The 22,595-nt window shown below is 37.0% G+C and overlaps 1 protein-coding gene across 1 annotated transcript; it reads right to left on the minus strand.

Annotated features, from left to right (window-relative positions):
* Window positions 1-13,157: 13,157 nt before the first annotated feature.
* On the minus strand, window positions 13,158-14,093 carry LOC133756447 (putative olfactory receptor 2B3). The gene has a single exon (XM_062187131.1). The coding sequence runs from the start codon at window positions 14,091-14,093 to the stop codon at window positions 13,158-13,160; it is 936 nt and encodes a 311-aa protein (XP_062043115.1).
* Between the last annotated feature and the right edge of the window lie 8,502 nt (window positions 14,094-22,595).

Here is a 22,595-nt window from a genome sequence, read left to right on the forward strand (position 1 = left end):
CCCTAATCCACTGTTGTTAGGGATGTAAACTGGTACAGCCACTGTGGAAGACAATTTGGAGATACCTCAGAAAGCTGAATATAGATCTACTATATGACCTAGCCGCCCCACTCCTGGGAATTTACCCAATGGAAATGAAATCAACACATGAAAGAGTTATCTGTACCCCCATATTCATTGCAGCTCAATTTACAATTACTAAGATATGGAATCAACCCAGATGTCCATTAACTGAAGACTAGATAAAGAAATTGTGGTATATGTACACCATGGAATACTACACAGTGGTAAAAAAAAAATGAAATGTTGTCTTTGCAACAAAATGGATGCATCTGGAAAACATTATACTTAGTAAAATAGGCCAGTCCCAGAAGAACAAAAACCATATGTTCTCCCTGATCTGTGGTAACTAATGGAGTATTTAAAAGGTGATCTATAGAAGTGAAAATTACATTTTGAGATGTGATGACTTTGAAGAGCCTTTGTCTAAACTGTTGAGGAATAAGGTTTTTTTTAGACTATTTGTTAAATTCTTTTAGTTAGTATAGGGTTAATCTTATGAGTATAAAATTAATTGAAAATAGATATCAGTAAAAATAAGAATGGGAATAGGAGAGAGAGAAGGAAGAAAGATGGGATTGTGGGTGGGAGGAAAGGTAGGGTAGAGAGAATCACTATGTTCCTAAATTTGCATATGTGAAATGCATGAAGCTTATATGCCTTAAACAAAATATTTCTAAGTTAAAAAATCTATTTATTGGTTTGAAAGAGTTACAGAGAGAAGGAAGAGAAAGAGAGAAGATATCTTCCATTCACTGGTTCACTCCTCAGACAGTTGTAATGACCAGGGCTGAGGCAGACCTAAACCAGGATACCCCAGGCAGGTGACAGGGGCCCAGACATTTTGTCAATTTTCCACTGATTCTCCCAAGAAATTATCAGGGAACTGGATCTGAAGTGGGGCAGTCTGGAAACAAACTGGTGCCTATATGGAAATGGCATAGCAAGAGGCAGCTTTACCCTGTACACCACAACACTGACCCTTCATCTGCTCTGCTTTTGATTCAGATCCCTGCTAATGTACCTGAGAATGTAGCAGGTAAGGGGACAATGCTTGAGTCTTTGCCACCCATATGAGAGATCAGGATGGAGTTCCTTGCTCCTTGCTTCAGCTTGGCCCACATCTAGCTGTTGCAACCATTTGGGAAGTGATACCTCCCCTACATCACTTTACCTATCAAGTAAATAAATCTTTAAAAAACAATTGATGATGTTAACACCTCATTTTCATTAATGGGTAGACTATTCAACAAATTCTCATTAGAGTTAATCTTACATAGATAGAATAGACCTAACAGAAATTCATAAAACATTTCCTCCAATAGCTACACAATAAATATTCTCATCAGTACATGGTACATCTTCATGACAATGACCACAAATCAAGTCTCCATAAAGTTAAAAAAAATCAAAGTCCTATTATATATCAAACTGCAATAGAATAAAACTATAAATAACAAGAAAAGCATTAGAAAATTTGCAAATACATGGAAATTTAATAATGTGCTCCTGAACAACCAATGGCTCATTGAAGAAATTAAAGAGAGAATAAAAAATGGTGTCCAACAAATAAACACACAATATATAAAAATCTGTGGGATACAGCAAAAATTAACATATATGTAATATATATTTATATTTGGATATGAGTATATATATATACATAGCAACATATGAAAACATCAAAAATAGAAATATTTCAATATTACTAAGGAGATAGAACTCATTAGGAAGAACTAAATAGAAATTAGGGGATTAAATTTTCAATTAGTGAAACAGAAATTATGGTTGAGGATTTTAGCAGTAGAAGAAAGGATTTTTGACCTTAAAATCAAGAATTTGGAAATAATTGAATCAGACAAAGAGAAAGAGAAACAGATTAAAAAGAATGAAGAAAGTCTACACAAAATATAGGATCCTATTTAGTGACCAAATATTCATATTATGGTATTCTGGAAGGAGAAGAAAAGTAAAAAGATGTTGAGAACCTGCTAAATGAAGCAACAGTTTAAAATTTTACAGATCTTGAAATAGACATGGACATTCAGATACAAGAAACAGAAAGAATCTCAAGTAGACTTGACCATAAAAGCTCTTCTCCAAAGCATATTATAATCAAATCATCAAAAGTTAAAGACAAAGAGAAAATCCTATGACAATAAAAGAAAAGCATCAAATTACATGTAAAAGAAAACCAATTAGATTAATATCAGACTTCTCAGCAGAAAACTTAGAGGCCAGAAGAGAGTAGGATGATACATTCAAAAACTTAACAGAAAAAACTTCCAACCAGTAGTATTGTATCCAGCGAATCTATCCTTAAAAGTGAAAGAAAAATAAAATATTTTCCAAGGAAGCAAATACTGAGAGAATTCACCACCATCACACCAGCCTTACAAGAATTTCTAAATGACAATCCTACATTAGAAATAAATATCATGGGCCGGCGTCGTGGCTTAACAGGCTAATTCTCCGCCTTGCGGTGCCAGCACACCAGGTTCTAGTCCCGGTTGGGGCGCCGGATTCTATCCCGGTTGCCCCTCTTCCAGGCCAGCTCTCTGCTATGGCCCGGGAAGGCAGTGGAGGATGGCCCAAGTCCTTGAGCACTGCACCCGCATGGGAGACCAGGAGAAGCACCTGGCTCCTGGCTTCAGATCAGCATGATGAGCTGGCCGCAGCGGCCATTGGAGGGTGAACCAACAACAAAAAGGAAGACCTTTCTTTCTGTCTCTCTCTCTCACTATCCACTCTGCCTGTCAAAAAAAAAGAAAGAAAAAAGAAATAAATATCATGAAAACACATGACACCACTAAGTTCACTAACAGAGCAAGTATCATCATTATCTAATCAACAAAATGACAAATCTTATTTCTTATCTATCAATACTAACCTTGAATATAAATGGATTAAATTCACCAATGAAAAGACTTAGGTTGGCTGAATGGACAAAAAATCCATGACCCAACTATATATTGCCTACAAGAAACTCACTTCTTGAACAAAGATACACAAACTGAAAGTAAAGGGTTGGAAAAAGATATGCCAGGCAAATGGAAAGCAAAAGCAAGAAGACAAGAAATCTGATATCAGATTTCAAATCAAAAACTGTAAAAAGACAAAAAAGGACATTATATTTTGATAAAAGGTTCAATTCGTCAAGAAGACATAACAATCATAAATATATATGTGACCAACACAAGACCATTCAGATATACAGAAAATACCTTAGACCTAAAGGGAATGATAGATTCAAATACAATAATAGTGAATGATTTCAACATCTCACTCTCACCAGTGAATAGGTCATCCAGACAAAAATATCAATAAAGATACATCAGATTTGAGACATACCACTGAGCAAATGGATCTAGCCAACATTTACAGGAAATTTCACCCAACAGCTACAGAATATACATTCTTCTCATCAGCACATGGAACATTTTCTAGGATAAACCACAAATCAAATCTCAGCAAATTTAAAAAGACTGAAATCACATCATGTATCTTCTCAGACCAAAAAGGAATAAAATTAGAAATCATCAAGAAGAAGAGAACGCTCATAAAGAGCTGGAAATTAAACAACATACTACTGAATAATCAATGGGTCACTGAATAAATTAAAAAGGAAATAAAAAAATTGTGAAATAAATAAAAAGGAACCACAACATATAAAAACCTGTGGAGTACAGCAAAAACTGTATTAAGGGGAAAGTTTATAGCTTTAAGTGCTTACGTTATAAAAAGAAAGTCTCAAATTAAAGATCTAATGATGCATCTTGAAGAATTAGAAAAACAAGAACAATCATAAAATCTAAAAATGTCCATTTCATCCAATACATTACATTTTAGGTACTCAGTTACCTCAGATCAGAGAGAACATATGGTATCTGTCTTTTAGAAAGTGGCTCATTTTGCTAAGTGTAATGATTTCCAGTTGCATCCATTTTGTTGCAAAAGATGAGATTTAATTTTTTACAGCTTTTTACAGCCCTTGTATCTTCTGTTGAAAACCAATGTGTGTGGTTTTTTTATATTCATGCTATTTGTTGAACTCTTCTAATTAGTGTAGGGTTAACCTTACAATCTTTAAGTAAGCTGAAAGGAGACCTTTGTAAAAATTAATAATGAGAATGTAAGAGGGAGGAGGAAATTCTACCATTTGCAGCAAAACACACACCACTAGAAGACATCATATTGAGTGAAATAAGACAGAAAAACAAATATCATATTTTCCCTTATTTGTGGGAGCTAAAATTTAAAAAAAGAGAGAAAAAAGAAATGTCTGTGTGTATCAGTATTGCCAAAAATACAGTTTTGTAAAACTTTTACAATTTTATGAAACTAATGGTTAAGAATGCTATTGTACTATATATAGTTGTAATGATCAATGACTACTTTAAAATTTACTGTATGTGAATGAAATAGTTATTTGCTCTTTCAATTATTGTTTATAGCCATTGTCTATATTCCAATTGAACTATGGTCTTTTTGCTTTTTATTTGTTAAACCTTTTTCTTGGTGAAGTACTAAGCCTTTTTACTGTAATGTAAACTTAAAATATGTTATCTAAAATTTAAAAAAGGAAAGAAATGGAGAAGGAAGGATGGTGGGAGGTAGGGTGGGGATATCATTATGGTTTTAAAATTGTATATACAAAGCATATGGAATCTGTTAAAAACTGTTTAAAAACTAAAACAAAAATAGAAGTATTTCAACTAAATAATCTAACACTTCACCTTGGACTTAGAAAAGCAAAGACAAATCAAAACCAAAATGAGTAGAAGGAAAGAGATAATATAAGCAGCCAAGCATAAATAAGTGAAATCAAAATGGTAATGGGAGACCAGGATAAGCACCTGGCTCCTGCCTTCGGATCAGCATGGTGTGCCGGTCGCAGCGTGCCAGCCGTGGCAGCCATTGGAGGGTGAACCAATGGCAAAGGAAGACCTTTCTCGCTGTCTCTCTCTCTCTCTCACTGTCCACTCTGCCTGTCAAAAAATAAAAATATAAATAAATAAATAAATAAATAAATAAATAAAAAGAAAGGGAGGGAACAGCATTGTGGGCCAGTGAATTGAGATGCTGGTTTCCCATCCAAGTACTAATTAAGAGTGTCAATTATTAAATCAACAATGGGAGTCACTGTGCACCTACTCTCCATGTAGGATCTCTGTCTTTAATGTGTTGTACTATGTGAATTAATGGTAAAACTACTACTCAAACAGTACTTTATACTTTGTGTGTCTGTGTGGCTGCAAACTGTTGAAATCTTTATTTAGTATATACTAGGTTGATCTTCTGTATATAAATATAATTGAAAATGAATCTTGATGAAGAATGGGATGAGAGAGGGAATGGGAGACGGGGTGGTTGCGGGTGGGAGAGAGGTTATGGGGGGAAAAGCCACTATAATCCAAAATATGTACTTTATAAATTTATATTTATTAAATAAAAGTTGAAAGAAAAAGAGATGCTGGTTTGAGTCCTGGCTTTTCCAGTTCTGATCCAACTCCCTGCTAATGTGCCTGGACACGCAGTGGAATATAGTCCAAGTACTTGGGCCCTGCCACCCTGTGAGAGATCTAGATGGAGCCATGGGCTTTGGGTTTCAGCCTGGACCAGCCAGAGCCATTACAGCTATTTGGGGAGTGAACCAGTGGATAATAGATCTGTGTGTGTGTGTGTGTGTGTATGTTACTCTTCCTTTCAAAATAAATAAATAAATCTTCTACTAAATATGTAAAAAGAGAAAAAATAAAATTAGGGAAGAAAATGAAAATATAATAGCTCATATCACACAAATACAAAGGACCATAAGAAACTATTCTGAACAACTACAGGCTAATAAATTCCAAAATGTAGAAGCAATGGACTTAGTCCTGGATATATACATGTATTACAATTGGATCAAGAAGAAACAAAAAATCTAAACAGATCAATAATAAGTAGCGACATTAGAGCAATAATATAATTATCCCATGAAAGAAAAACAATAGAACTGAATGGCTTTACAGCTGAATTCTACAAAGCACACAAAGAATTAAAATTCTGGGGCCAGTGCTGTGGCTTACTGGGTAAACCTACCATGTGCAATGCCAAAATCCCATATGGGTGCCAATTAAAGTCCTGGCTGCTCCATTTCTGATTCACTTCCATGTTGATGTGCCTGGGAAGGCAGTGGAAGACAGCCCAAGTTCTTGGGCTCTTGCACTCACATGGGAGAACCAAAGGAGTCTCCTGACTCCTGGTTTTGGACTGGCCCAGCTCCAGCTGTCACACCCATTTGGGGAGTGAACCAGTGGATGGAAAATATATCTCGCTCTCTCCCTTTCTCTCTCCCCCCACCGCCTCACTGTAACTCTGCTTTTTAAATAAATAAATAAATCTTATAATAAAAGAAAAAAACTCAAAAGAAAAATTACAGACTATTGTCCTTAATGAACATGGGTGCAATATTTCTAAAATACTAGGACAATAAATCCAATAGCAAATTAAAAGACCACACACTTTGATCAATATTATCAGTCAAAAAATGCTAATACTTCATATCAACAGAATTAAGAGCAAAAGCAGGGGCCAGCACTGTAGCTTATCAGGTAAAGCCACCACCTGCAGTTCCAGCATCCCATATGGCCACCGACTCAAGACCTGGCTGCTCCACTTCCCATCCAGCTCTCTGCTATGGCCTGGGAAAGCAATACAAGACGACCCAAATCCTTAGGTCCCTGCACCCACGTGGGAGACCCGGAAGAAGCTCCTGGCTCCTGGCTTTGGATCAGCAAGGCTCCAGCTGTTGTGACCAATTGGGGAGTAAACAAGCGGATGGAAGATCTCTCTCTCTCTCTCTCTTTCTCTCTCTTTCTCTCTTTCTCTCTTTCTCTCTCTCTGCCTCTCCTTCTCTCTCTGTGTAACTCTGACTTTCAAGTAAAATAAAACGATCTTTTTTGTATTTTTTTATTTTATGAATGCATTTTTACATAGACACAACTTTAGGAATATGATGGTTCTTTCCCCCATAACCCTTCCCCGCTCCCATCCCACCTCCCATTCCCTCTCCCATCTTCTTTATTATGGATCATTTTTAGTATGACTTTATATAGAGAGGACCAAGTCTATGCTAATCATATATTTCAACAATTTACCCGCACGCCCAAACACAACATATAGAGTGCAATCTGGGGAGAGAATTTGTAGTCGATTCTCATATTACAATTCAATAGGGACAGAGGTCCTACCCGGGGAGCTAGTGTACAGTGACTACTGTTGTTCCTTTAACAATTAACACTCTTTTTTTATTATGTCAGTGATCATCCAAGGCTCTTGGGCTGCCAAGGCTATGGAAGTCTTTTGTGACCATAGACTCCATCAGTATTTGGACACTGCCATAAGCAAAAAGGATGTTCTCTTCCCCCTTCAGAGAAGAGTGTCTCTTTCTTTGATGCCCATTTCTTTCCTATGTGGTCTCACAGAGATCCTTTGTGTAGGATTTTTTTTCCACAGAGTCTTGTCTTTTCATGCCTGAAATACTCTTGCAGGCCTTTCAGCCTGACCAGGAAGCCTTATGGGTTGATTCTTAGGCCAAAGTGTTATTTACAGAGAATGTCATTCTAGGAGTGCTGTGTTGACTGCTTCCCATGTTGGTCCTTCCTTCCTTTTTTAATGCTATTATTTTTTTGTGGGTACTTGATGTTATTTATATCATTCCTTTTAAACTTTGTCCGGTGTATCTGTTGCCTTTAACATTTAATATGCTCATTGTAACAGTGAAGATGGTATTTATACCACCAATTCTTATGGGTTTGGAGCCCCATGATTAGTTCTTTTTTATTTTTTATTTCATAAATGTGAATTTACAAAGTGCAACTTTTGTATTGTTGTGGCTCCCCCCCAACCTCCCTCCCTCCCGTGGCCCTCCCCTCTCCCTCCCCCCCTCCCATCCCGCCCTTTATCAAGTTTCATTTTCAATTACCTTCATATACTGAAGATCAACTTACTATATACTAAGCAAGGATTTCAACAGGCTGCACTCACACAACCGCACAAGGTATAGGGTACTGTTCAACTAGTAGTGTTTTTACGTTTCATAGTAAAACACATTAAGGACAGAGATCCTACGTGGGGAGCATGTACCCAGTGACTCCCATTGTTGATTTAACAACTGGCAATCTTATTTATGACGTCAGCAATCACCCGAAACTCTTGCTATGAGCTGTCTAGGCTATGGAAGCCCCTTGAGTTCACCGACTGTGAACTTGTTTAGTCAAGGCCATATCACAGTGGAGGTTCCTTCCTCCCTTCAGAGAAAGGCGCCTCTCTCCTTGATGGCCTGTTCCTTCTGCTGCGGTCTTGTTCACCAGGATCTTTCATTTAGATTGTTTTTTGCCACCATGTCATAGCTTTCCATGCCTGTGAGACTCTCATGGAGCTTTAGTTCTTAGGCTGTACCCTGAGAGGTAAGTCTATATGCCTGTATGCAGAACTATACTGTTTTACAGTTTTAGATTACCTCCTCCATCTCTTATTCCCTTCCTTAATATATCTTCTTTTTAAAAAATTTATTTATTGAAAGTCAGAGTTACACAGAGAGAGAAGGAGAGGCAGAGAGAAAAAGGTCTTCAATCCGTTGGTTCTCTCCCCAGTTGGCCACAATGGCTGGAGCTGTGGTGATCTGAAGCCAGGAGCCTGGAGATTCTTCCAGGTCTCCCATGCAGATGCAGGGTCTTAAGGACTTGGGCCTTCTTCCACTGCTTTCCCAGGACATAGCAGAGAGCTGGATTGGAAGTGGAGCAGCTAGGACTCAAATCAGCACCCATATGTGACGCCAGCACTGCACACAGAGGATTAACCCACTGTGCCACAGCACAGGCCCCAGTATATCTTTTGACATCTTGAGGCTTGACCCTTATGCCACTGCTTATTTTACTTTTTAACATCAGGATCATACTATTGTTACAAATTTCTGTAGTCAGTTAACACAAGCTATAATTTAGTAATAAATTTTCTACAAACCTCAGTGACTATAAAGTACAAGTTTCTCATTCATTCTATTAATTTTTACTTCACATTTTCCACAATCTAAGCTTCAGATTGACCAAGAATCTCATGTAGACCCTTGTTTTGAATGGCAGAAAAAAAGAACACATGGTAAATACGAACTGGACTTTAAAGTCATCATCAAAAAGTGGCACACATCCCTTATGCTCACATTGTATTGGAAATCTAATTAAAAATCCTTATTTTTAACTTTTTATCTTTTTCCAATTGCCTCAAAATATGTATAATTAGCTCTTGATACATAGGGAGTTCAGCACATAGAGTGAAGTAGAGAGATGAGACAGAAATAAAACAGAGAAAAAAACAACAAAACAAAGCAAAAAGGATATACACAGTAAAAAGTAACAATGGTAAACTCTCTCAACAATCAGGTCAAGGATTCCTGAAGTAATCTGTTCTAGAAGTGACAATTTCTCTTCTATAGCTTTCATTTTAGCTGTGCTATTAATTCACCCAAATCAGGGATAACATATGATGTTTGTCTCTTTGGGACTGAGTTATTTCACTAAGTATGAGGTTTTCCAGGTGAATATGTATGGACAGAGTATACCAAGTACAGGGTACAGTGTAATCAAATGTTCTGTGTTGGAAAGATATATAAAGTATAACAGAAATAGAGGGGCTGAAATTGTGTCATAACAGGTTGAGCTCCCACCTGTGATGCCAGTACCACACATGCAAGCCAGGTAATGTCCTGGCTTCTCTACTTCAAATCCAGCTCCCTGCTAATATGCCTAGGAAAGAGCAGAGGATGGTCCAAATGTGTGGGTTCCTGCACTCACATGGATGACCCAGAGGAAACTCCTGGCTCCTAGCTTCAACCTGGGTCAGCCCTAGCCATTGCAGCCATTTGGGGAGTGAACCAGCAGTTGGAATATCTTCCTGTCTCTGTCTCTTCTCTCTGTAGCTTTGCCTTTCAAGAAAATAAATAAATCTTATGAAAAAAAACAGACATTGAAGGCTCTGTTGCTGAGAGGTGAATATGTGTCTTTATTTTATGAGTTATGGAAATCTCCTGATGATGTGAGTCAGAACAGTTAAACATTGGTATTTGCATTTGATGACTATGTTTTCCAAAGCAGATCTGGGGTAGAGCGTATAGATAGATGGAGTAACAAGGTAGGTTCAGGTAAAAGATGATGGCACCATAACACTGTGAACCAGGAAAGAATGAAAAGTATAAAAGAGGAATGATTGTTATGCTTTGGAAGTATTTGATGAAGGAAACTATAGAAAAGATTAATATATAGTTCATACTTCCCGCTTTGCATATGTGGACAAAAAGTGGATCTAGTAATTAAAATAGAAGAAAAATGTACAATAAGATTTTATATATTTTCACCACAAAGAAATGTTAAATATTTGAATAGATAGATATATTTAACCCTTAGTGGACATTGTACAATGCATGCATGTATCAAAATATCATATCTTACACATATGCACATGTAATTTTAATTTTTTAAAGATTGATTTATTTGTTAAAGTCAGTTACAAAGATAGCGATAGAGATAGAAAAAGATAGAGGGAGAGAGGTGGCTTCCATCCCCTTGTTTACTCCACAGATAGCCACAACAGCCAGAGCTGGGCCAAGCCAAATCCAGGAGCTAGGAGCATCTTCCAGTTCTCCCGCATGCCTTGCTAGGATCAAAGCACTTGGGCCATCTTCTGTTGTATTCCCAGGCTATTAGAAGGGAACTGGATCAGAAGTGAAGCAGCCAGAACTCAAATCAGTGCCCATATGTGATACCAACGTTGCAGGTGGCAGTTCAATCCATGCAGCCACAACACCAGCCCCTAAGGTTTCTTTCTGGTCTATCTATTTAAAGTCCCATATTTAGTAAATACATAATTACTATATGTGAGACTTATTTTGCTTTATTTTTAATTTTATTTTACTGATGATTCTATCTTCTATATTTCAGTTTTTCTGCCCTTCCTAACTGGATACAGTTGAAACATTTCAGTTAACATCTCCCGCCTCATATCTGTTGCCTCCCTTCCAGGCCAGCTCTCTGCTGTGGCAAGGGAGTGCAGTGGAGGATGGCCCAAGTCCTTGGGCCCTGCACCCCATGGGAGACCAGGATAAGCACCTGGCACCTGCCATCAGATCAGCGCGGTGCGCCAGCCACAGTGGCCATTGGAGGGTGAACCAACGGCAAAAGGAAGACCTTTCTCTCTGTCTCTCTCTCTCATTGTCCACTCTGCCTGTCAAAAAAAAAGATTTAACTGTATTACTGATAGGTCTAAGAGTCAAAGGGATCACACAACAAGATTGATATCTGCTAATACTAACTGATAGAATCAAAAGGGGAGAGAATGATCCAACACAGGAAGTGGGATACACAGCAGACTCATAGAATGGCAGATGTCCTAAATAGCACTCTGGCCTCAGAATCAGCCCTTAAGGCATTCGGATATGGATGAAGAGCCCATGAGAGTATTTTAGGCATGGAAAGCCAAGACGCTCTGGCAGAAAAAAAAAAGAAGACCTAAATGAAAGATCTCTGTGAGTGAGATCCCAGTGGAAAGAACGGGGCCATCAAAGAAGAAGGTACCTTTCTCTGAAGGGAGGAGAGAACTTCCACTTTGACTATGACCCTATCAGAATAAGATCGAAGTCAGCGAACCCAAAAGGCTTCCATAGCCTCAGCAACTCATGACTAGAGCCTAGGGTGATTACTGATGCCATAAACAAGAGTGTCAAATTGTTAAGTCAACAACAGGAGTCACTGTGTACTTACTTCTCGTGGGATCTGTCCTTAATGTGTTGTCCAATGTGAGGTAATGCTATAACGAGTACTGAAATGGTATTTTTACACATTGTGTTTCTGTGTGGGTGCAAACGGATTTCATTTTTTAAAAGGGGCTTTGCATGCCTATCAAAAACATCAACATGGAACAAAAAAAGGGACTTGACAAAACCATTAAAAGGGAGAAATACTATTCATGAACAATAGAAATAGTAATTTAAAATATAACTAGAGGGGCTGACAGTGTGGCATAGCAGGTTAAGCCATAGCCTGCCATTCAGACATCCCATGTGGGCAGCAGTTTGTGTCCTGGCTGCTCCACTTCCAATCCAGCTCCTTGCTGTTGTGCCTTGGAAAGCAACAGAGGATGGCTCAGGTGTTTGGGCCCCTTGGCCCCATGTGAGAGACCCAGAGGAAACTCATGGTTTCTGGTTTCCCTGGTCCAGCCCTGGCCATTGTGGCCATCTGGGAACTAAACAAGAAGATGGAAGACCTTCTCTCTCTCTCTCTTTCTCTCTCTCTCTCTCTCTTTCTCTCTGTCTCTTACCATCTCTCCCTCTGTAACTCTGCCTTTCAAAATATTTTTTAAGAAAATAAACAAAACAGAATTAGGAATGAATCCCAAGTTGTTTCTCTACTTACTACTTGTTGAATTATTTAGTGGGGGGTTAAGCTTATGACTATACAGTAAATTGAAAGTATGTCATTGTAAAAATTAAAAGAAAAATAAGAAAGGAAGAAGGTTGGAATAAGGGAGGGAGGGAGGTGAGGAGAATCATTATGCTCATAAAACTGTATGCATGAAATTCATGAAATTTGTTCCTTTTAAATAAAATGTAAAAGAGAACAATTCTGGAAAGGGTGTACATGATGATTTTTTTTCAAGGGATGTGAGTGTATTCTGATGGAAGAATTTTTATATGGTATCACTGATTATTTAATCATAAGGGTATGAAAATCATTAAACAGGAGGGGGAGCAAGATGATTCTAGAACATACAATATTCAAGTGGAAAATTAAAACATTAATTATCATGAAATTATCATGACTTGACTCAAAGAACAGACTGCTTTGAGGAATTTCTAGGAAATAAAAGTGTTTTTAATTTAGCAAAGATACATATCTTACAGTCTCAACACTGGTTCCTGAACAGAGAAAATGTTCAATCTGTTGATGAAATTCAATGAAATCATGAAACCTAGAAAATACCAAACTTATTTCAAATGTTATTATCACCTTCAAGGCTAAGGAGAGAGTGAGAAGATTTTCATTACATGGAGTGCTTTTGTATTACAGAACAAAGATCCTTGACATAACCCTCTTGAAGGCCTCCTTCATATCTTTATTCCTCAGACTGTAGATGAGGGGGTTCAACATGGGTGTGATGATTCCATAGAAAAGGGAAACCATCTTCCCCCAGGATTTAGAGGTGGATGAAGGTGGTTGCAGATACATATAGATGCCTGTTCCAAAAAAGAGAGAAACCACAGTCATGTGTGATCCACATGTCCCAAAAGCTTTCCGTCGTCCTTCTGCTGATCTGATATTCAATACTGCTTGAGCTATGAAGCCATAGGAGATGAGGATTAATGTCACTGGGATTAGGAGAATTAATACACTAAAGAAAAAGAGCTCAGCCTCAATAGGTTTTGTGTCAGCACATGACAACTTGAGAAGGGCGGGAACCTCACAGAAAAAGTGGTCCACTTCCTGATGGCCACAGCGTGGCATTTTAAGGGTCAAGGAAGATTGCAACACTGAGTTGCTGAAACCAGTGAGCCATGAGAAGGCTGCCATCCTTAGACACAACCAATGATTCATGAGGACTACGTAGTGGAGGGGTCTGCAAATTGCCACAAATCTGTCAAAGGACATAACAGCTAGGAGGAGACATTCAGTAGCACCCAGGGCCAGGAAGATGATGAGTTGGGCCACACAGCCACCATAGCTAATAGTCTTTTTGTTGCGACAAATATTTACCAACATCTGAGGAACAGTGCTTGTGGTATAACAGAGATCTAAGATTGAGAGATTAGCAAGAAAAAAATACATGGGAGTATGAAGCTTGGGATCCAGAATGCACACCATCATGATGGAGACATTGCCAAAGATGGTGATTGTGTATGATATTACCAGGACCACTAAAAGGGGCATTTGTAGCCAAGGCCTGTCTGAGAAGCCAAGTAGTATAAATTCGTTTGAAGAGCTGTCGTTCGCCCAATTCATGTTGACTCTCTCATTTTTCACTCCTAAAAATATAGGGTAAGAATGAAGCAAATATATATGAAATACTCTTATTGGAATTCAAATAATTTAGACTAACAGAATGAATAGGTCATCACAAAATATAACTTACAATCAATTTTTGGAGCCCTTGTGAAATGCAATGCGGTTTTCTTATAGATAAAATTATATTTTATTTAATTATATTATATAGATAAAATTATTTCTTATAGATAAAAGTTCCTCCCTTTCCAATATTTGTATATGAATTAGTTTATAACATTTAAATGACATAAAAATCTATAAAAAGTATATGCATAAGGCATTAAAAGTATATATACTAAAAACATTTCAATTCTTCTTCTTACCTCTTAACCCACTTTAACAAAAAAATCTAATAATAAAAATTACTTTAAGTCCAATTATTTTAAATTCAACTTGAACATGCTGAGTAATATAGAAATTATAAGAACTGCATCTAAATCTACAGTAAATCTAAAAATTCTTATTTTAGTGGAATCATTAGGTAATTTTGTGAGCACAGTTTTTATCCTAAATGATATATACTCAAGTTCATTCCCATAGAGAGCTTTCCTGAATATTAGATGCTTTAATTTAGGCTGAAAAAAGTATGGCTTCCTAATAATACATGGTAATGACCATAGATTCTTCTCATCTCCAAGCACCTTGATAAGAACAATAAAACTGATAACCTAATCATTTCTTGACAGACAGTGCTCAGCCTGAAATTTCTAATACTTGCCAAACAGGCATAATTTATACTTTTATTGATACCATGACTCAGTAATAAAAAAATAAATTGTACACTATTACAGAGGCCAGGACTCAAACCCAGAATTTAAAGACCATTCTTTTATATAATATTTCCCCTCCCACCAAATATACATATATCACAAGAAGAATGACTAAATGTAACACAACATTGAGGTGTCTTACAAAAATGTTTTAATGTAGAGGCATAAAAATTATAGTATACTTCTAGATTGACTTAAGAATATTTTTTAGAATCCGGTGCCATGGTGCAGTAGGTTAATCCTCTGCCCGTGGCACTGGCATCCCATATGGGTGCTGGTTCTAGTCCTGGCTGCTCCTCTTCCAATCCAGCTCTCTGCCTTGGCCTGGGATAGCAGTAGAAGATGGCCCAAGTCACTGGGACCCTGCAACCATGTGGGATTCCAGGAAGAACTTCCTGGCTCCTGGCTTTGGATCAGTGCAGTTCCAACCATTGCAGCCATCTGGGGAGTGAACCAATGGAAGGGAGACCTTTCTCTCTGTCTCTCCCTCTCACTGTCTGTAACTCTACCTCTCAAATAAATAAATAAAAATCAAAGGATATTTTTTTTGAAAAGAGTTGGCTGGGGCCAGCACTGTGGCATAGTGGGTAAAACCCACCACCTTCAGTGCCAGCATCCCATATGGGCGCTGGCTTCAGACCCAGCAGCTCCACTTCCGATCCAGCTCTGTGCTATGGCCTGGGAAAACAGTGGAAGATGGCCCAAGTCCTTGGGACCCTGCACCCATGTGGGAGATCTAGAATAGTCTCCTGGTTTCAGATCAGTTCAGCTCTTGCCATTGCAGCCATTTGGGGAGTGAACCAGCGGATGGAAGACCTCTCTCTCTGCTTCTCCTTCTCTCTCTGTATAATTATTTCAAATAAACAAATAAATCCTTAAAAAACTAAAAAAGAGGCCGGCGCCGTGGCTTAACAGGCTAATCCTCTGCCTTGCGGCGCCGGCACACCGGGTTCTAGTCCCGGTTAGGGCGCCGGATTCTATCCCGGTTGCCCCTCTTCCAGGCCAGCTCTCTGCTTTGGCCCGGGAGTGCAGTGGAGGATGGTCCAAGTGCTTGGGCCCTGCACCCTCATGGGAGACCAGGAGGAAGCACCTGGCTCCTGGCTTCGGATCAGCGAGATGCGCCGGCCGCAGCGGCCATTGGAGGGTGAACCAACGGTAAAGAAAGACCTTTCTCTCTGTCTCTGTCTCTCACTATCCACTCTGCCTGTCAAATAAAAAAAAATTTAAAAAAAAACTAAAAAAGAGTTGTCATATTTAACTATACAATGAAAGACCTTTTCCAGAATAATAAACAGTGACATATGATGTATAACTTGATGATGAAAAGTCTGTCTGTGAGTGAATAGAGATGGTTCTAAGATTTATATTTGCTTTCATTATGTGTGGTATTAATTCTGGCTTTTAGTTACAAATATGCATTATTCCTTGATAAATAGCAATGATAAACATTTGATTGAAAAATTCAGAAGGATGTGTTGTTATACATTTTTAATTTCACATTAATGTGACTGTATGAAAAAAAAGATAAAAGAAAAATGACAAGATGGAAAATGTCTAATATTTATGGCAAATTTTGTTAATATATTAAACCACAATGATCACATAAAAATGAGAAAAAATCAAAAGTCCAATAACAAAAAAGATATATATATATATATATGTATAGTCTCTACATTGATAAGGATAGTTATTATGAGATTCAAACAGGACAGAGTCTGAACTCAGTACCTGAAATGTAGTAAGGATTTAATGAAGTTCAGATGGCTGTCATTAACAGTATGTTTAATAGTATATTAATAACTAGTGGTTATACTAATTAATAATTAGTGGTTATAAGCATTAATAATTAGAGGTTATGCTAATTAATCATTAGTGGTTATACTGTATAATTATCTCAATGTGTTTTGTATATGAGAAACAGGTAACCAATTTACCATTAATGGTGCTTTTTGTAACTTTTTCATGTTTTAGTATGAAATTATTACAGATACATGTCACTTTTTTCATTAGTATAACATCAAGAACATAGTTTTCCTATAAATATAAGTCAAATGAATAGTTTGTAGCAGAGATGGAGGTATTGGTAGACATGGCAGATAAGAGAACTCAGCCAGGAGCTATTTTTTCCAACTATTTTTTTTTACATTTTCCACTTTTATCCACATGTTCTGTGGCACTGGTATCAGTTCCAAACCGATTTCTCTTTTATATTATCAGAAAAATGGAATTACCCTTTCACAAAAACATGTTGATTCTACTGTCATCTTAACCCTTTCCTATTTGTGCATCCTACATAAATTTTAAAAAAGTTCTTAAATACAAATTATTGCTTTTCTCCCTAAGAAAGCAAATGCTACATTAAAAAAATATATGCTCACTTTAAAAAGGGAAAGAAATAGATTTTTAAGTACTGAAAGTCCTTGGCACTTATTTCAAGGTTCCCAGTATACAAAATTGAATGCTTTCATTAATTAATATGTTGCAACCCATAGCTGGAGATGGGGATGAGAGTATCTTGATGGACCCTTTATACTCATACAAATACAATTCTGTGCAGTAGACACAACTCACCTTTTCTGTAAGCATCAGAGACATCCACGCTTTACTTTGTGCTATATTTTCAAAGGAAGTCTGGTCCAAAGACAGATAAATAAGTGCTGCACCTTGTTTGAGCTTTGAACCCTTGTGATATGCTTTTTCAACTTACCGTTTGCCCACCAATAAAGAATGAATTTATCATGTAACCTGGACTACATCAAGAACACGTAATATGAGAAAAGTTCTTATGATGTCAGTAAGCAGGATATTTTTGACTGACACTGACTCCCCTCCCTATGTTTCTAATAGCAAAACCTAGTGAGAAGTTGATTTTGCAGAAATTTGCAACATTAGTGGTTTGTGCCTTGAAAAGACTTCTCTTGGAAATAAAATCAACCAATATTTACTAAGGGTCTACCATTCACACAGTGCTGTGTCCTGTACTATAGCCCCAGGGATTGCAAGTCCCACAAGTTTAATTGGTCATTGTGTCCAGAGAGGCAATGAAAGTGAACTCTATTCCCAACTGCACTGGTAGAATAATACTATAATAATATAGGTGGTTCACAAACTGCAAAACTAGTGTGAAAATTAGACTCATAAAATGAAATATGGAGCTGTGTAATTACGAAAGCATAAGTGTAAATAAGTTTCCAGACATAGATATTTTTAAATGGTCTCAGAATACAAAAATGAGTCCTATAGTAAACGTTTATGTAAAAATCAATCACAAATTTTTGTAGCAAATTATCTTGGAATAATCTTTCAGAGATCTGGAAGTTGTGAAATTATACTATAAAATGTCAGTTAACATATAAATTAGCACACTGAAGTTTAAGGTTAACATTAATTAACTGGGGCAGAATAAGTAGAAATGATGTAAGATTGCAACAGGAATAATTTTCAAAGTAGGTTGTTTTATGTAATTTAGGCCTCAATATATGCTACCTAATATTTTCTATGCAATAAAAAATTATAATTTAGGACTGCAGCCTAGATATCAAAAAATCATATGCTAGTACTGCAATATATTTGTTTTGCCCTTTTATTTTCTGTATCATGCACTTTTATAAATTATAGAACTATATATGTAGAAAATAATAATTTTTCAATCATGATATTTTTAACACATAATTTTATAGCAGTTGAGCATTCTTTTATTAGGTAATAATTTATGTGTACATAATGTACACAAAATTTCTCATTCTTCTAATATTTTAGAATTGGTTTTTTTAAGCTGTAGATCTTTCAGAATAAAGTATTTTCCATATTTTACTTTCTAGAGAAAGTTTATCAGAAATGGCATTAGTGGGTTAAACAGTTATTAATATAGGCAATATATGTTTCCTGACTAATTTTTAAAAGAGTGTAATTATATAGATGTGAATTATAATAGTAAACTAATTTTAAACATATTATGGAAGAGAAGAATAGAAATATATGTCCTACAAGACATAAATGAAAATGAATATATATATATATATATATGTCTGTGTGTTTGTGCATACTGTTTTTGTTTTCCTTATGGTCAGCCAACTTTAATGTTGAATATTAAATTATCATTAATGATATAAAATTGCTTAGTTTCTTCATTTTCCTTAAATTTCCAAGTGATGTAGGGATGTCTCTTTGTGCTTCATCAGTATATCCCTCTGAAATAACAAAAAAAAAACAGAAATTTTGTGATCATGACAAGATTAGCACAAATTCAAAAAGTAGTAGCCCCAATTTAATCATCTGTGTGAGATACATTCTTTTTTATATATAAAACAATGTGACAAGACATTACCCCACATACTTAACTTTGGTCTCAGGTTTTCAGGTCATTGATTGTATAATTATTTTTTTATTCAAAAGGCAGTGTTACAGAGATTCAGAGGCAGAGAAAGAGAGAGACAGAAATGGAGGGAGAGAGACTGAGAGCGAGAGAGAGAGCTCCTCCATCGGCTTGTTCACTCCCAAATAGCCACAATGGCTGGAGCTGTGCTAATCCAAAGCCAGGAGCCAGGAGCTTACCCACCCTCCTACTCATTCTCCCCCACCCATTCCTGCTTGCTCTTTTCTTTTATACGAAAAAGAAAAAGAAAGAAAAAGAACAAACGGAGAAAAAAAAAACTAGGAGAAGTTTCCCTCAACAGTCTATACAAGGGCTGTTATGTTATGTTATTACTCTTTGAAGGTGATTTTGTATTTCCCCCTTCCTCTTTTCCCTTCCTTCTGACCCTTCTTTCCTTTTAGAAACTTAGTTGTCTTTAAAGAAACTCCCAAGGATTATACATCTTTTGTGAACTCTTAGACATAACTACAACTTATGAGACATAATAATATCCTCCTTTTAATACACTAAAAATAAGTAATTCTTGAGAACAAATTTTACTATTAAGTTTCATGGTAATACTATTTGGGGACAGAGGTCATGCATGGGAATTTAGTGAACAGTGACTCTGTCATTAATGAGTTGTACTATGAGAATTAATGATAAAACTTGTCTTCAAACTGTACTTTATACTTTGTGTGTCTGTGTGGGTGAAAATAGCTGACATCCCTATTTAGTTTAGAGTTGTTTTTCTGTGTATAAAGTCAAATTTAAATGAATATTAATGGAAAATGGAATAGGAGCGGTAGTGGGAGGCGGGATAGGAGTGTGAGTGGAGGGGGCGGGAAAGGGAGGAAGAGACACTATATCCCTAAAAGCTGTACATATGAAAATTTGCATTCATTAAGTAAAAATCTTCAAATAAAAGAAAAAATGAAAAAGAATTATAGTCCCTGAGTGTAATGTTCCCCCATCAAAGGAGAAAATGAAAGCTCCAAGAACAAAAGAGAATATTAAGACAGCTACATATGTTTTCCATATTCCTCCATTTTGATGCGAATGACCAGATTTCATTGCTTTTTCCTGCTGTATAGTATTCTATAGAGTACATGTTCCATAATTTCTTTATCCAGTCTCCTGTTGTTGGGCATTTAGGTTGATTCCAGGTCTTAGCTATTGTGAATTGAGCTGCAATAAACATTAAGGTGCAGAGAGCTTTTTTGATTGCCAATTTAGTTTGCTTTGGGTAAATTCTAAGGAGTGGGATGGCTGGGTTGTATGGTAGGGTTATATTCAGGTTTCTGAGGAATCTCCATATTGACTTCCATAGTGGCTTTACCAGTTTGCATAAATATCATATGTTCTCCCTGATCAGTGACAAGTAACCAAGCACCAAAAAGGAAACCTGTTGAAATGAAATGGACACTGTAGAAAGAGTGACTTGATCGGCTCTTGTCATGACTGCTGATGTACTACTTAGTACTTTATCCCTTTTAGTATTTTTTGTTCTACTTAATACTATTGGTTGAATCTGTATAATACACAATTATTCTTAGGTGTTTAAATTTAACTGAAAAGTGATCTCTGTTAAATATAAGAATGGGAATAAGAGAGGGAGGAGATTTACAATTTGGGGCATGCTCAAGCTGACTTGAACATAATAACTAGGGTTATGTTTAGGTTTCTGAGGAATCTCCAGACTGACTTCCATAGTGGCTTTACCAGTTGCATTCCCACCAACAGTTGGTTAGTTTTCCTTTTTCCCCAAATCCTCGCCAGCATCTGATGTTGGTAGATTTCTGAATGTGAGCTATTCTAACAGCGGTGAGGTGAAACTTCATTGTGGTTTTGATTTGCATTTCCCTGATTGCTAGTGATTCTAAACATTTTTTTTATGTGTCTGTTGGCCATTTGGATTTCCTCTTTTGAAAAATGTCCACTGAGGTCCTTGGCCCATCTCTTAAGTGGGTTGTTTGTTTTGTTCTTGTGGACTTTCTTGACCTCTTTGTAGGTTCTGGTTATTAATCCTTTATCAGTTGCATAGATTACAAGTTTTTTTTTTTCTCATTCTGTCAGTTGCCTCTTCACTTTACTGACTGTTTCTTTTGCCTTACAGAAACTTCTCAATTTGATACAACCCCAAATGTTAATTTTGGCTTTCACTGTGTGTGCTTCCGGGGTCTTTTCCAAGAAGTCTTTGCCAGTACCTATATCTTGCAGGGTTTTTCCAATGTTCTCTAATAATTTCATGGTGTCAGGTCATAGATTTAGGTCTTTAAAACATCATGCTGAGTGAAATAAGCCAATACCAAAGGGAAAAATATCATGTGTTCTCCCTGATCAGTGACAACTAACCGAGCACCAAAAGGAAAACTGTTGAAGTGAAATGGACACTATGAGAAAGAGTGACTTGATCAGCCTTTGTCCTGACTGTTGATGTACAATGTAATACTTTATCCCTTTTAGTATTTTTTTCGTTCTTGTTAATACTATTGGTTGAACTCTGTAATTAACATGCAATTATTCTTAGGTGTTGAAATTTAACTGAAAAGTGATCCCTGTTAAATATAAGAGTGGGAATAAGAGAGGAAGGAGATATGCAATTTGGGGAATGCTCAAGCTGACTTGCCCCAAATGGTAGAGTTAGAAACGTACAAGGTGATTCCAATTCAATCCCATCAAGGTGGCATGTAACAATGCCATCTCACCAGCCCAGGTGATCAATTTCAGTTCACAGTTGATCATAAGGATAGGTATAAGAGTCAAAGGGATCACATAAACAAGACTAGTGTCTGCAAATACTGATAGAATTAAAAAAGGAGAGAATGATCCAACATGGGAAACGGGATACACAGAGGACTCATAGAATGGTAGATGTCCTAAACAGCATTCTGGCCTTAGAATCAGCCCTTAAGGCATTCAGATCTGGCTGAAGAGCCCATGAGAGCATTTTAGGCATGGAAAGCCAAGACACTCTGGCAAAAAGAAGACCTAAATGAAAGGTCTCTGCGAGTGAGATCCCAGTGGAAAGAACAGGCCATCAAAGAAGGAGGTACTTTTCTCTGAAGGGAGGAGAGAACTTTCACTTTGATTATGACCTTCTAAATAAGATCAGAGTCAGCTAACTCAAAAGGCTTCCATAGCCTTGGCAACTCATTCAAGAGCCTAGGGAGATTACTAACACCATAAACAACAGTGTCAAATTGTTAAGTCAACAACAGGAGTCACTGTGCACTCACTCCTCATGTAGGATCTCTGTCCTTAACGTGTTGTTCAATGCAAATTAATGCTATAACTAGTACTCCAACAGTATTTTACACTTTATGTTCTGTGCGT

The sequence above is a fragment of the Lepus europaeus genome, chromosome 3 (assembly GCF_033115175.1).
Source record: "Lepus europaeus isolate LE1 chromosome 3, mLepTim1.pri, whole genome shotgun sequence".
Taxonomy (NCBI): Eukaryota; Metazoa; Chordata; class Mammalia; order Lagomorpha; family Leporidae; genus Lepus; species Lepus europaeus.

What these genes read in the sequence shown, in the direction of transcription:
- LOC133756447 (XM_062187131.1), bottom strand. Translation starts at nt 14,093, where the DNA reads ATGAATTGGGCGAACGACAGCTCTTCAAACGAATTTATACTACTTGGC.